Source organism: Lissotriton helveticus, chromosome 1_1 (assembly GCF_964261635.1).
Source record: "Lissotriton helveticus chromosome 1_1, aLisHel1.1, whole genome shotgun sequence".
NCBI lineage: Eukaryota > Metazoa > Chordata > Amphibia > Caudata > Salamandridae > Lissotriton > Lissotriton helveticus.
Genome location: NC_136057.1, coordinates 1,205,632,035 through 1,205,647,540, shown reverse-complemented (window position 1 = coordinate 1,205,647,540; position 15,506 = coordinate 1,205,632,035). Strand labels below are relative to the sequence as shown.

At 46.4% G+C, this 15,506-nt stretch overlaps 1 protein-coding gene across 2 annotated transcripts in view; it reads left to right on the top strand.

Annotated features, from left to right (window-relative positions):
- The window catches only part of IL17REL (interleukin 17 receptor E like), a 705,004-nt gene that overhangs the window by 543,144 nt on the left and 146,354 nt on the right, over window positions 1-15,506 (top strand). For both annotated transcript variants that reach the window (XM_078679532.1, XM_078679543.1), the window contains one exon: window positions 12,577-12,642. In XM_078679532.1, the coding sequence (XP_078535658.1) occupies window positions 12,577-12,642 (66 nt within the window). The remainder of the gene's footprint in view (window positions 1-12,576; window positions 12,643-15,506) is intronic.

Here is a 15,506-nt window from a genome sequence, read left to right as displayed (position 1 = left end):
AGGCAAACACATATTTTGAAGATTCTGCTCTAGCGTGGATGGAAGGGGCATACAGGGAGTTCCTAGCGGTGGAAATAGAGGAGGACGAAATACGTGCAGCTATAATGCAGCTCAGCTAGGGAAATCCCCAGACCCTAGATGGATTACCATTAGATTTTTGCAAATGGTATATAGACATCCTAGTGCCCATACTGAAAAAGGTCTACACGGAAGCTAATGAGACAGGCATACTACCGCCCACAATGCACGAAATTATGATCATCTCCCTCCGGAAGCCAGGCAACCAAATATGAAGCTTATAGGCCGCTAACCCTCATAAATAGTGATGCCAAAATACTAGCCAATAGGCTTGGTCTGCTGATGGACAAATTGATTTTGCCGGATAAATCTGGTTTAGTGCCAGAGAGGGCATCCTCTCACAATCTGCGCACCCTCTTCACCGTAATACAGGATATAGATCCGAAGCTCAATGCTGTGGCTTTTTTTGGGACGCCACTAAGGCATTTGACTCCCTGGAGTGGAACTACCTGTTTGCGGTGCTGTAAAGAATTGGCTCCCCCCCTCTTTCATATCATGGGTCACCTTACTATACAATAAACCACAAGCAATTGTACAAATTAATGGCTGCTGCTCGCCTCACATTGCAGTATCACATGGAACCAGACAAGACTGTCCGCTATCGCCCTTATTATTTGCCCGGGCGGTTGAGCCCTTAGCTGCAAAGCTTCGGCAACACCATAGGGAGCATGCGTTGGAATACCCAGAATGGCGCCTTTGGTGTCTATGTATCCAGACGATATCACACTATATCTCCGGGAGCCGCATATAAGTTTGAATTCCATTCTTCTGGAGTTTATACATTTGGGAGGTTATGGGGAGTCATTATTAACTGGGATAAGTCTCAGTTGTTCCCACTCACCTCAAACCCAAATCAATTCTCCTTGGACTACTCCCTGTCTTCATGTGACTCATAGCTTAGATACTTAGGGATAATCATCACCAGAGACAGGGGAATGTCCCTGAGGGCCAACTATGGCACCCCAATGGACAACGTCACAGACTCAGTGGCACGCCGGATTACACTGCCACTGTCACTCACAGGGCGCACCTCTCTAATGAAAATGATTGTTTTGCCGAAGCTGCTTTATTTATTCACAAACATACCTTACTCACCAGGGCGCCCGTTCTTCAGTGCGCTGTAGACACAATTCCCAAAACTTACGTGGGGGGGGCAAACAACCCAGAGTTTGATGGACAACGTTAACACAGCCCTTCAGTAAAGGTGGTTTAGAAGCCCCAGATATGGTGCTTTACTACCTCTGCGCACAGGAACATTTTGCCGTATATTGCTTTCTATCTGCCACCGTTCATGCTGCATTTAGCTATCGAAAAGGGCTACATGGCTCGGTTGCCCACCACAGCATTCTTGGGGGCCAGGCCTCCTCGAACTGGACATTCGCTCATAACTGTGGGTTGTGCTGGTTTGACTTGGGAAAACCTAAAGAAGCAGTTGCAAAAGCCATTACTCTACCCCCTTGATGCCTTTGCAGTACCCCCACAAATCCCAGTTATGCACAAAACAGCATGCAGATCCATATTACACAGTAGGGTGGTCATAGAATGGGGAGATCTTTATCAGGATGGTGAGTTCTTCCGTGACAAGCCATACACTCCACTCAAGGCGTTTCTGTACATTAGGATTAGACAGGATGTCAAAACGGTTTCACCTTTGTTCCCAAAGAAACCCCCTACATTAAACATGCTGCATATAATACTACAATATCCGAGGCCTATCCATACAGTGTCTCGTTTATATAAGGCAGCACTACTAGAACTTCAGGCAGAAACGAGGGGAGCATGTGCGGGGTGGGACTCAGAGTTAGATGTCCCGCTAACAGATAAGCAGTGAATATACTGCTGTAGTCAAACAGAGGCCATTACAGCCAGTAGCCACCTTAGAATCATCATACACTATAAATATGTGCATAGGGTTTATTACACCCCAGTTAAGTTGTTTAAATATCAGATCCGACAAGACAACAGATGCGCACGCTGTTCGAGAGAAGGGGCGGGCTTCCTGCACATAGTTTGGGAATGCAGGACTATACACGAGTTCTGGTTGGAGGTGTTCACTGCTCTGTCACATATAGTCCAGACAGCGTAATTGCTTTACTAAGCTACACAGAGGAGATAGATGCACCGAATAGGAAGCTCATATCCTTAGGCCTTTTGCTAGCAAAAATACTTTTGGCATGCAGATGGGGAAGAGGGAGAGCCCCTAAATTCAAGGAATGGCTCCACGACAGCTGTGGTCCGTGCAGGTAACAGCGGTGGGGCCGCGTGGGGAGGGGGTTTAGAGCGACGATGCTGAGGGAAAATGTATTATTTGTTACATTTTCCCTCTACTTCGTCACTCGAAATCTCTCACACCCCGCCCCACCGCTGTTATCTGCATGGACCGCAGCTGCTCCACGATATGACCCACTCCAGGGATCAACTCATCACTAATGCTGAGCTTCTTCCGCTCACCTCGAGACCCCGAGATATTTAGGAACCGCTGCAGAGTTACCTGTTAGAACAGGACATCACTGCTGCAAACACCAACACAGATTAGAACACTATGAACAACAGACATGCCTGAGACAGCAGGGTAGAGTCAAGTGGGAGGGGACACGGACAAACGCAGGAAGCTAATTAACTGCCGAAGGCGCACTGAACAAATGTGATCTGACGGTCTCTGGAATTATGTAACAAATATGAACTGATATGTGATTCAGGAAATGTGTGTAAAGGTCGTAATAAGATAGTGCAATGTAACATTAACTGAATGCTCTAAACTGTAAAATTGATAAATTTAAAATAAATTAAAAATTAAAAAAGAATCTGCTGTCTGAATTAGAGGACTAGTTAATTAGCACAAATGTAGTCCTCAAAACCCAGACAGGCTTTAGACGTGGAACGAGTACCTTATACAACTTATCAGCAGTCATTCTCTTGGCAGAGCAAGCAATGATCTAAACCAGCAAACTCTAAGCTTGCTTCATTGACTTAAAACTGGCCTTCAATAAAGTCTCAAGGGCCATGTTATGGAAAAAGATTGCACAACTGGGAGTGCCGTTAGGAACTATTGGAGGGAATTATCAATCTGTATTCAAATACATGGTTTCAAATAAAGTTAGGAGATGGGTGCAGCATTACCAATAACATTTCCACTAATAATGGATTAAAACAGGGGTGTGTCCTAGCACCCTGTCTGCTTAACATCTATACTGCCAATCTAGATAAATATCTATGCCAAGTGCAGGGAGAATCTCCAGGGTTGAGCAATGATCATATTAGAAATTTGCAATACACCGATGATATATGATAACTACTCGGACATATGTCAAATATGGGTCTGGACCTCAACTACAATAAAACGAAGGTCCTGTGCTTTTGGAGCACACAAACAATAAACAACCCAGATTTATTTAGTGGGCAAATGGCAATGTCCTGGAACTGGTCACAACGTATAAATATCTTGAAGTGCATTTAGATCGTCATTTGAATTACAAACAGCACGTGTTATCCAGACAAGCAACGACAAATAAACCGGTGTTCGCATTTAAAACCTTGCAACAAAAGTTAAGCAATTGTTCTACCAACCAACTTTTACCAGCTGGTGGAAGCAAAATGAATTTCCTCTATAGCGTATGGTTCAGAATTACTTAAAGGTAAAGACGCTATGAGTTTGAACACCTTACAATCATGCCTTTTTAGGTCGAGGACCGTCGCACTGCGTAGCATTGGGCGGAGCCGAAGATTTTATGTTTCTTAGAGGGGGCTTGGAACCCGCCCCTCTTCTCCATTGGCTGGCCTAGTAAATGCTGGCCAGCCATTGGAGGAGAGGGGCATCACTCCGATCAAGCCCCGTCTTTTTGCGATTCGGGGGCGAGTTTTTTGCCTTCTTTCTACCCGTGACGTCATCTGTCACTCAGAAAAAAACACGCCACCGAATCGCGAAAATTTCAGAGCTTTGTGTCAGCCATTTCTGCCCGACCCGTCCGGCCCTTGCAGATCGGGATCCCTGCAGGACTGGAAGTGCTGGAAACCAGCGTGGGAGCAGGTGAGTCAAAGAGTGAGGCAGCGGATACGGGGAGGGGCAGGAGAACACCCTCTGCTGCCAGGTTTTGGTGGCTAGGAGAGAGCCCGCGAGCCGCCATTTTCTGCGTCTCGCGGTGGGTTTCACAGACGCCAGCCTCGCTGACGGTGCGCGCTCTGCCCCCGCTCTGGGAGATGTGTTCATGCCGCCTTCCTCGCAGTGCCCTCCGTTTCTAATTAATCTTGACATTTCATATCAAGCCGGCAGCTGATTGCGGGACCCCGACCCTTCTGCCTCCGCCCCGCCCCCGCCGCAACACTAACACGCAGGTTCAAGCAGCAGGGGAGAGTCTCTGGACAAAAGCAAGTCTTTCGGATTCCCTTGTTTCCCAGTCAAAAGATGATATTAACACACTTGCGTCCTCCTCATCATCCTCTTGCCGCAGCAGCCAACTGGTTAATCTCTGCAGCAGGCAGGAGCTTGGGAGGAGGGATGGCCATCTCACGGCGACGTCCCACGGCTGTCCCCACCCCTCCGGGAGTCTCGCAGCAAAGGAGCTCTTGTTGTGGGCGTTGGCCACCGGACCAGAGAGGGGCCCGTCCAAGGGGCAGCCCAGTGGAGTGACCAAGACGGGCAGAAGCTCCGGAGTGGGAGCGGCCATATTAAGAATATCGGAAGAGCAGTGCTGAGGGGTTTAGTTGGCTGTGGGGTGCGGCGGCGGTCAGGGGCTGCTATCAGGGGCTGTCTCCCCCCCTCCCCCTCTACGTATTCTGCAGGCCTGTCCAAGGCTGCAGGTGGAGGATTAGCTGCTTAAGCGTGTGCGACAAGTGCACTAGGGCCCCATCACGGAGCAGCCCCCAGGAAGGGGAAAGGTGGTCCAGCACCGGCCTCCCTTTGAGGCCCCATCAAGGGGTAGTGCTATGAAAATGTTATCGCACAATACAATTTGTATGCACACTAACACCTCTCAACCATACACAACAAATGGATAAGCTACTTAATGGACTTAGTTAAGCGCTTTAGGGCCCTGTTAAGGGGTAGTAAAGCACTATAAAATGCTACTATATGATACAATATATCTATAGGCACACATACATACCTTCTCCCAACCCTACCCTACTAACGGAGTAGCTGCTTACTGGATCCAGTGTTAATTAGTTTGGGGATCGTCAATAGTAGTGTAGAAAGGATGCCATGGGCCCTGGTGCAAACACAGAAAATGACCCCCTCGCTGTGCTTGCTCCCCTGCCCCCTGGCTGTGCTTGCTCCCCTGCCCCCTGGTTCTCCTGCCCCCTCGCTGGGCTTGTTCTCCTGCCCCCTGGCTGTGCTTGCTCTCCTGCCCCCTCACTGTGCTTGCTCTTCTGTGTGTGTATATGGCTCTGGGTGTGTATGTGGCTCTGGGTGTGTATTGCTTCCCTGCCCCCTGGCTGTGCTTGCTTCCCTGCCCCCTGGCTGTGCTTGCTTCCCTGCCCCCTGGCTGTGCTTGCTCTCCTGCCCCCTCGCTGTGCTTGCTCTCCTGTGTGTGTGTGTGTGTGGCTCTGGGAGTGTATGTGGCTCTGGGTGTTTATGTGGCTCTGGGTGTTGTATGTGGCTCTGGGTGTGTATGTGGCTCTGGGTGTGTATGTGGCTCTGTGTGTGTATGTGGCTCTGGGTGTGTATTGCTTCCCTGCCCCCTGGCTGTGCTTGCTTTCCTGCCCCCTGGATGTGCTTGCTTCCCTGCCCCCTGGCTGTGCTTGTTTCCCTGCCCCCTGCCTGTGCTTGCTCCCCTGCCCCCTGCCTGTGCTTGCTCCCCTGCCCCCTGGCTGTGCTTGCTCCCCTGCCCCCTGGTTCTCCTGCCCCCTCGTTGTGCTTACTCTCCTGCCCCCTAACTGTGCTTGCTCTCCTGCCCCCTCGCTGTGCTTGCTCTACCGTGTGTGTATGTGGCTCAGGGTGTGTATGTGGCTCTGTGTGTGTGGGTGGCTCTGGGTGTGTGTGTGGCTCTGGGTGTGTGTGTGTGTGTGGCTCTGGGTGTGTGTGTGGCTCTGTGTGTGTGTGGCTCTGTGCGTGTGTGGCTCTGTGTGTGTGTGGGCTGTGTGTGTGTGTGTGGGGCTCTATGTGTGTATGTGTGGGGCTCTGTGTGTGTGTGGGGGGGCTCTGTGTGTGTGTGGGGCTCTGTGTGTGTGTGGGGGGGCTCTGTGTGTGTGGGGGGGCTCTGTGTGTGTGTGTGTGGGGGGGCTCTGTGTGTGTGTGTGGGGATATGTGTGTGTGTGTGTGTCTGGGGCTCTGTGTGTGTGGGGGGACTCTGTGTGTGTGTGTGTGGGGGGGGGCTATGTGTGTGTGTGTGGGGGGGCTCTGTGTGTGTGTGGCTCTGTGTGTGTGTGGGGGGGCTCTGTGTGTGTGGGGGGGCTCTGTATGTGTGTGGGGGGCTCTGTGTGTGTGGGGGGGCTCTGTGTGTGTGGGGGGCTGTGTGTGCCCTGTGTGTGTGTGTGGGCTCTGTGTGTGTGTGTGGGCTCTGTGTGTGTGGGGGGGGCTCTGTGTGTGTGTGTGTGTGGGGGGGGGGCTCTGTGTGTGTGTGTGTGGGGCTCTGTGTGTGTGGGGGGGCTCTGTGTGTTTGTGTGTGTGGGGCTCTGTGTGTGTGCGGGGGGGCTCTGTGTGTGTGTGGGGCTCTGTGTGTGTGTGTGGGGCTCTGTGTGTGTGTGGTGGGGTTCTGTGTGTGTGGGGGGCTGTGTGTGTGTGACTCTGTGTGTGTGGCTCTGTGTGTGTGTGTGTGTGGCTCTGTGTGTGTGTGTGTGTGGCTCTGTGGATAGCTTTTTTTGTAGGTGGCTCTTTGGGTGGGTGGCTCTGTCTGAGTGAGGGTGGCTCTGTGTAGGTGGCTCTATGTGAATGACTCTGTGTGGGTGGCTCTGTGTGGGTGACTCTGTATGTGTGTGTGGGTGGCTTTTGTGTGTGTGGCTCTGTGTGGGTGTAAATGCAATAGGTCATGCATTTGCAAGCGATTAAGCTATTGGCATTGTAAATGACAATGCCATTTATTTAACGATTACGCTATTGGCAATGTAAATGACAATGCCATTTATTTATGATTTTAAAAAAAAAATGTCATGAGCAATGCCAATAGCTCTACCTTTAATAATGCCGAGACCATTGCATTGTAAATGCTTGTTAAAAAATTGTTTGGGATCCCACGATACATTTCACAAGCCCACATCAGGCTAGAGTTTGGGCTGCAATCCCAATCAGACACGGGGCCCTAATAAAATATTACTGGTGAATGTGGGCAGCAGACAATAAATCTTTGGCCCATCAGTGCTGGCTTGAAATAAAAAAAAAACAGGCTTGCACTATACTACAGCAATCAATAGCAGGACTACAATTAGAAGAGGTTTGGTGCGCTATAATGTAATACTCTGTGTTCAATCTGTTAACCAATAAAGCAGCCAAGCTTCAATCATTTTTAAAAGACAAGGCAGCTTTGGCGAACAAAAGGCATGCGTGGGTGGTCTTGCCTACATATATAGCACAGGGACCTCAGCCGTATCCGTCGGCACATTTTTATGAATCAAAGAAGCATGACTTGATGCTCGAAGGACCTAACCCCTGTATGGAAATAAATCTGGCCCACCAAGGACACAGCAGTGAAACACTGCTCCACTTGCTGTGCATATGCCTAGCTTTTTTTATTAATCAGGAATAAACTACTACGTCCATCACTAAGACAGCTGCAAAGAGATAATGTTCACTGGCTGTAATCAAGCTATTAGGAGGGACCCTGGTCCAATCATCATGCAAGGCCGGGAATATTTTGACCCAGGTAGCCAAGGAATTGGAAAAATCGAGAGAGCTCTAGTGTGTCTCAGTTTGGTGCGGTAGACAGTTTGGCACTTGCCTATGACTTGATGTACTGTGGTGATCGTTATCTGACCTTTGCATAAATCTTCTGGAATTCTAGGCTAACTCTGATCACTATTACTATTTATGTTCTGAGTTTAACAGTATCTTGCACCAATTTTCAATTTTAGAGTGCTACTCTTTTTTGGAAAAGCGCTTTTAACAAGCATTTGCAATGCAATAGGTCTCGCATTAGGAAAGTTTAAGCTATTGGTATTGTAAATGGCAAAGTTTTTATTTATGTTTTTTTTTTAAATACCTAAATTAATAGCTTTGTCATTTACAATGCCAATAGTTATAACTTTCGCAAATGTGATACCTATAGCATTTGTAATGCAATATGTTTTGTATTTACATGACTTAGATGTATTGATATTACAAATAACAATGGCGTTTAATTTTTTTAAATAACTAATACTTAAATAAAAGTTATTGTAATTTATAATGGCAATAGCTTAAACTTTTCTAAAGAACTTTTGTGAAATTATGTTCAGTGTATCAGAGAGCGCAATAATACGAGATCAGTGTGAGATCCTGAACACACCTGCTGCCAAGATGGATACCGCCCAGGCTCTCTGTGACTCCATCCACAAATGTGTGAGGGGGGTCTCAGTGTGGGGAGCTCTAACCAGCTGAGGACAACCAGCAACAAGACTGGGCTAGTACCAGATATTCGGTCTCTCACACCATGTCCTATTCCCACAAAAACCTTACATTTATATTTAATCTGAGGGCGGAACGGGGGTGCTCTTTCACTGTGCCTGGGCCAACCCTCAGTCTTTTTGCTGAGAAGAATTTGGGAGGTCTTGTCCTTTTTTAAAGCTTTGACAATCTAGCTCTTCACTGGGACCCCTTCTGGGGTGCCCCAGCATTTTACATAAAAGTAATGACATAACTTGGGGTTGCAACATCACTCACAGTTGTCAGAGCTTGGAGATTCCCTCCAAGTGGTTATTACAACTGCATTTGTTTATACATAATATACAACATAGCCACATTCTGTTTACACTGCTTAAGTGTCTAAGCTCTCGTTTCTGTAGCAGGATGAGAACTCAAGCTCAAACATGACAGCAAAAAGTAGGTACTTCAAAAGCCGAACATGTGGACTTCTAAAACAAGCATATCGTAGCGCATTAATAAGATACAATCCACAGTCATCTAGAAACATCCTCAAACTGAGTATCGGCTGTCCATGCATACGAACAATTGATTCTTCCAACTCTCACATTTTGGGGCGCCTCCGGAGAGGCTTCAATAGGTTAAACTACCAACCTGCGGGCACCAATATGTAAATTTCTTAACCTCTATTAATAATTCACAACATTTTCTCCACACGCCCTTAAATATGAGGCTGATACTAACCTCGGGGCCAAGCATGACAGCAGGATCTGTGATTGTTGACATAAGCTGTCCATGCATACGAACAATTGATTCTTCCAACTCTCACATTTTGGGGCGCCTCCAGAGAGGCTTCAATAGGTTAAACTACCAACCTGCGGGCACCAATATGTAAATTTCTTAACCTCTATTAATAATTCACAACATTTTCTCCACACGCCCTTAAATATGAGGCTGATACTAACCTCGGGGCCAAGCATGACAGCAGGATCTGTGATTGTTGACATAAGCTGTCCATGCATACGAACAATTGATTCTTCCAACTCTCACATTTTGGGGCGCCTCCGGAGAGGCTTCAATAGGTTAAACTACCAACCTGCGGGCACCAATATGTAAATTTCTTAACCTCTATTAATAATTCACAACATTTTCTCCACACGCCCTTAAATATGAGGCTGATACTAACCTCGGGGCCAAGCATGACAGCAGGATCTGTGATTGTTGACATAACTTAAGCGCGTGCTGCAGTCGCGCCGCTGGCCTGCGACCAGGAAGTCAGGCAGGCCGGGCGGGACAACCGGAAACAGGAAGTAGGAGGGCGGGAGCCTACCCCGCCTCCCACAGAAGAGCCGCGATTGTTTGGAGCACCGGAGCAGGCAGGAGCCTACCCTGCGCCCCGGTGCCAAGGAAGGGAGGAAGAGTCCTGCTGCCGGTGAGAGCCGCTGCACCAAGGAAGCCGGTAAGTGGGGCTTCGCCTTGTTGCTGGGCTGCGAGGGCGGGGGACATGTGTGTGTGCACGCGCGTGTGGCGGCGGGCTGTGTGTGAGCGTGCGTGCGTGTGTGTGTGTATGTGTCTTGGAGTCTGTGTGTATGCGTGTGTGTGTGTGACTGTGGGGGGGGGAGGGGGTTGCCTGTCTGGGTGCCTGCGTGTCTGTGTGCATGCATGCGCGTTAGGCTGACTGGCTGGGAGTATGGGAGGGAAGTGCACGGTGCGGCGCAGGACGGAACGTGCGCGTTCGCGCACACAAATCCAGGGAAAAAGCTCGTAACACCCTCTTGTCCTCCTTCCCTCGAGACAGGCAACATTAGGTCTCCAGCTGGACACCTGCATCCTTCGGATGCAGTTTACCAGCTCGACCTAAAAAGGTATTACACTGAGCTATGTTTTACATGTTTTAAGACGCTCAATAAGTACATTATAATGATATGTTCTTTTAAAACTGCGCAATTAGTATTTAGGATTTGGGCATTGAACAGAGGCCACGGAAGACTTGCAGATGTGGCAAAATGTATTATGTAGGCTTTGCAACCCAAAGGCTTATTGTATCTGCAGTAAAACACAGGAGCATAATCATGAAAGAGAGCAACTTTTTTCGTTTGTCTTAATTTCGTAGTCTTGATCCGGTGTCTGAAGTAAACTATCACCAGATAACAAGACTTCCTTTCTTTGCTAGTCTTAGAGAGACACCTTAATACCACTCTCACCATCTTTTTGGAGGAAATTGTCATTTTAGACATTTCTCAATGTGGCTTTAGGAAAACACACGGTACTGAAACTGCATTGATTTCAGTGATTGAAGAGGTTAGGGCTATCTTAGCTTGAGGTGACAAGGCTGTGGTGGTCCTTCGAGAGCTATGTGCAGCATTTGATAGGGTAAGCCATACAATCTTGAAACAACAACTGAGGGAGATAGGTATCCAAGGGTCTGCCCTGCAAATCCTCTGCTCCTTCCTAGATGACAGGAAGCAAGCAATGAATCATGGCTACTTTAGCTCAAAACCTTTCACGCTGCCTTGCAGTGTTCCTCAGGGCTCATGCTTGCGCCCTACACTGTTTAACATATATGTGGCCCCTCTCTTGACCCTTATAAGGTCATTCAGCTTTGTTACTGTATCCTACGCCAATGACACTCAAATTATTGTCCCCATAAATGATGACATTGATGAGGTGGCCACACATTTCAGCAATTGAATGTCGGCAATTTCAACTGGATGACTAAAACTGAATTCCGAAAAGACTGGGGTTATTCTCTTTGGAAAGGATAGTTCTTTTTGGAACAGCTCATGGTGACCACCAGCGCTTGGCCCTCTTCCTACTCCTGTGGCTAAAGCAAGGAATCTTGGCATTATTTTTTATTCCAAGCTTTCTTTTAAGGATCAAACCATTTAGCCTCTTCCTGCTTCCACTCTCTAAAAGTGCTGAAGAAAATGCTTCCTTTTCTGCCTTCAGACGTATTGAAGGCAGTGGTCACCTCCCTGGTGCATACAAAGTTATACTATTATAATGCTCTCCATGTGGGATCTCAACAGCATGTTTTGAATAGACTCCAGTGACTGCAAAATGCAGCAATCCCGGTCCTTGAAAAGACCATAAAATCTGAACCCCTTTCCAAAGTTAGGCATGATCTACAATGGCTACCATTCAAAAAAAGAATCGCTCATTTTCTAGGCGCTTTGCAAAGCACACAAATCACTCCACCATATGGCCCGCCCTGCTTAGAGACAAACTCAGATGGTACATCCTAAATAGACATTTGCGTTCAGCTTCAGCTAACAAAATGTTGGTTCAAACTATCTTCAAAGCTACCTGGGGAGGGAGAAGCTTTTCCCATGCAACCACTCACCTCTGGAACCAAATGCCAGATCATTTAAGGAACATTTCTTATAATCTAGCTTTTAGAAAGCGAGTGAAAACTTGGCTGTTAACCTCTGCTTTTTAGTCTTCTATTTCATTATTTTCAGTCCTTAGTGCCTAGACTCCTTTCAGCAGATGTTACGCTTTATAAATGTAAGTCAAATCAAATGGAAATATATATTATCATTGTCATTCAAGTGAGGGATATTGAATACGTGTTACATAATTAGTTTGAAAATGTGTCTGTTGAAGTCTAAATAGTGTTTCAGGCCATGAGGACTGTGCTATACATCTGTGCAATAACCATATTATGAAGTGTCTGGTTAGTCAGTGTCATATTCTCTCGAAAAATCCTTTAAAGGCTAATCTAAAAGACTGATTTGATTTTATCATGTTATAAAGTGTCATAGTGTGGGGTGTGCTTCTATAAGTATATGACATTTCTTATTCAATTAAGATACATTATTTTTCTAATGCATTGTAAATGCTCCCACAAAGTGTGTGGGGTGTTATTAAGTAATCCTCATAAGAAACTGGCAAAACAATGTTCACTCCCTTCTTTCCATGAGATAATCATGCTCACGAATTAATAAATCAACACGAATGCAAGAATCTGATTTTCCTCATTGGTGATCTTCCACATTTCTACTTCACAGGACAGCACTAATTCAGTGAAAATGAATGTTTCACATCAATGGTGTGACAAGGATAGCTGCATAAAGGTAGGTCGGTGGTAAAAAAAGATCACGAGTAATAACTGCTGCGTTCATTAATTTTAAAAGTGAATACTGGTTCATTGATGTTGATCATCAATTCAAGTCTTTGCTGAGGATAAAAATGAGCGTTTAATACACTGAGATGTTAAAGATATAGCTCCATTGTAAGAGCTATGCGGGTGCTTCTGTGATTAGATACCAGTGCATGGAGTGGGGTACCATGAGAGAGCCCTCTGACTGTAGCTGTCTGGTATATCATTACATGTTGATGATCTGGACAGCAGAGCACTGACGGAACTGCATTTCTGGCTAATACTCAGGGCTTTAAGTGGGTCGGGTCCAGCTGCGGCCCGTGGAGGGAGTTGCAGGGGGGCAGGCAGGCGGGGCGGGGGTGGGGCAGGGTGGGGGGTGATAAACACCGGAAGCTGGCTGATTGCAGGTAAGTAAACAATTAAATTAATAAACGAATTATGTTCCGTGCTCTGCATCACAAAATGCGATGCAGGGCGCGCTACGAAATTTGTCTTATTAATTTAATTGTTAACTTAACTGCAATCATCCAGATTCTGTTGTTTATCACCCCCGCCCTGCCCCTCCCCCGCCCCGCCTGCCTGCCCCACTGCAACTCCCTCCACGGGCCGGGGCTGCTCGGGTCCTGCCTGCAGTTCTTAAAAGCAGCTGCTGGGGCAGGTCCATATCGGGCTCTCCGTCCTTGCCCTCACCCTCAGGATGAACACAACTTTTTAACTCTGCTGCAGTATCACCCTTTTCTTCCTTTAATGTTACTTCAATAAGACTCATTATTAGGTTTTACACAGTCTCATCATGTCAGAACTGAAGCATTTTCAATATTCTTTACAACGAAGCCATAGTTGCTGTTTATTTATTTTGTGCAACTAACAAAGCCATTAGTCCTGGCTTGTTGTAATTATAATGTTACTTGTTGACTTATATATCTGGCTACAATGACAGAAACAGCAAAATACCAGTCAGGCAGCACACTGCTAACCACAGATTTTTAGATACAGTGTTTTAAACCATGCCCTTAATTACACAGGCCCCGCCCCTTTGAGAGACCCCCCTACCAACTTTTTTCATCCCACTTAAAGCTCTGCTCTCACTGTCATGGAAATGCTTATGTGTGAGCCACAGACAATTGGGAGACCTCTGTCGACCTCTCATAATGTAGCTTCTAATACAGAGAACAATAGAGTTGGGAATGTCTCACTATTGGGAAGATGAGGCATCTGGGAGATCAGGTTATTAGTGCATTGAAGAGCTCTTTGTGTATCTTCATTCGGCTATCAGAGTGCAGTGTGTAAGTCAGGTGCGTTTTGGCACTTCTGTGAATGTTTCAGTGCGGAGATAGATACAGGCGGACTACAACTAGAGCCCTGTCCCCATATCTAGATGAGGAAGAAACTCATTCAATATGTCCTTATATTACTTTAACACAGTGCTATGCTGGCAATCCCATTGGGTAATAATTTATAAGACATGACATGCATTAATACAATAAACACACACAGTTAACAAATGCATTTCAAAAACAGTGTGCAACTGATCTGATTGGTATAATTAGTTATGAGGTCAGTTTGTGTAAGGATCTGATTAAGATGTGTAAGGATAAGAAAACATGCCTTAAATGTGATTTATCTTGCTGTATTCTTTTTCTTGCTTTTTCGGTATGTTAATTTATTCTATTCGATACTTTTGGGTACTTGTTCATGTTACATAAATGACAATGAGAATATAAATAGTGCCATGAGCTAAAAAGTTTATGAGCACTGCCAAAAAGGCAGGTAGACTTGAACGCACTCTCCCAAGGAGCATCAACCAACAAGAGCTGTAATTTCATTAAAAATTTGCAAGCAGATGAAGTACTTGGACAGCATTTGTACAAATAGTTCATAAATATACACATTTATATAGCTCTTGTTGGTTAGTCCTCCAATAAATTAGATGGGCAAGCCTTATCTCAAAGCTTGCATTTCACAGAAAAGAGAACTGTAAATAGTTTCTTGTAAATCACAGTGCTCAACTCATTTGCAAGATATTTAGCTTCCCCACCCAAAGGCCAAGACATTTCTAACCCTTTCTGTGGGTTATACCCTTCATGTTAAACTGGAGCCTCGCTTTAAATGCTAATTTCTTGAATACTGCTGAACTGCAGAAAGAACCCTGTCTCAATATAATTCTACCTTAGTGTCAAATTTGAAGAATTTTATTCAGCTGCACTGCTTGTGACCTCACAAATTACAATGTTCAATAACATCAATGATAATATCAATCCTTCATCTGAAATTATATAATTGACGACAACAATGTGTGTGATAGCTGCCAGTTAATGTAACTTACTTCAGTTAAAACATAACTGGTGAATTTCAGTGATTTTTTTTTTAGTTGAATATGTAGGCCCTCATTAGGATGTCGGTTGGAAAGCCTTCGACCACAGGTTGGGGGCTTTCCAACTGACATCCTTGGTTTGAATTAGGACCACCATATTCGGATTAAGGCGGTCGGAAATCAAACCGACTCATCTTTCCGGCTGGCTTCTGATGGGCTCATGGAGCCCGTCGGCCTGTCAGAAACCAAACATAATCCTGTGTGGATAGCGTTTCCGCCGTCGGGATTATGATGTCAGTTTCCAACAGGCTTTGCATGTCGGGATCTGGACATGGAAAGCCTGTCGGAAAGCTACTTAGGGGCCCCCTAGCAGGGCCCAATTCACCATGCAGCCTCTAGTTGGAGGCCTGGGGGCACCTATGGTGCCCCCCTGTAAATCCCTGCCCTGTGTGGCAGGCACCACCTCCATAGAGAAATTGGAGTTTGCGACCGCACAATGTGCAGTCACATCGCAATACGATGTT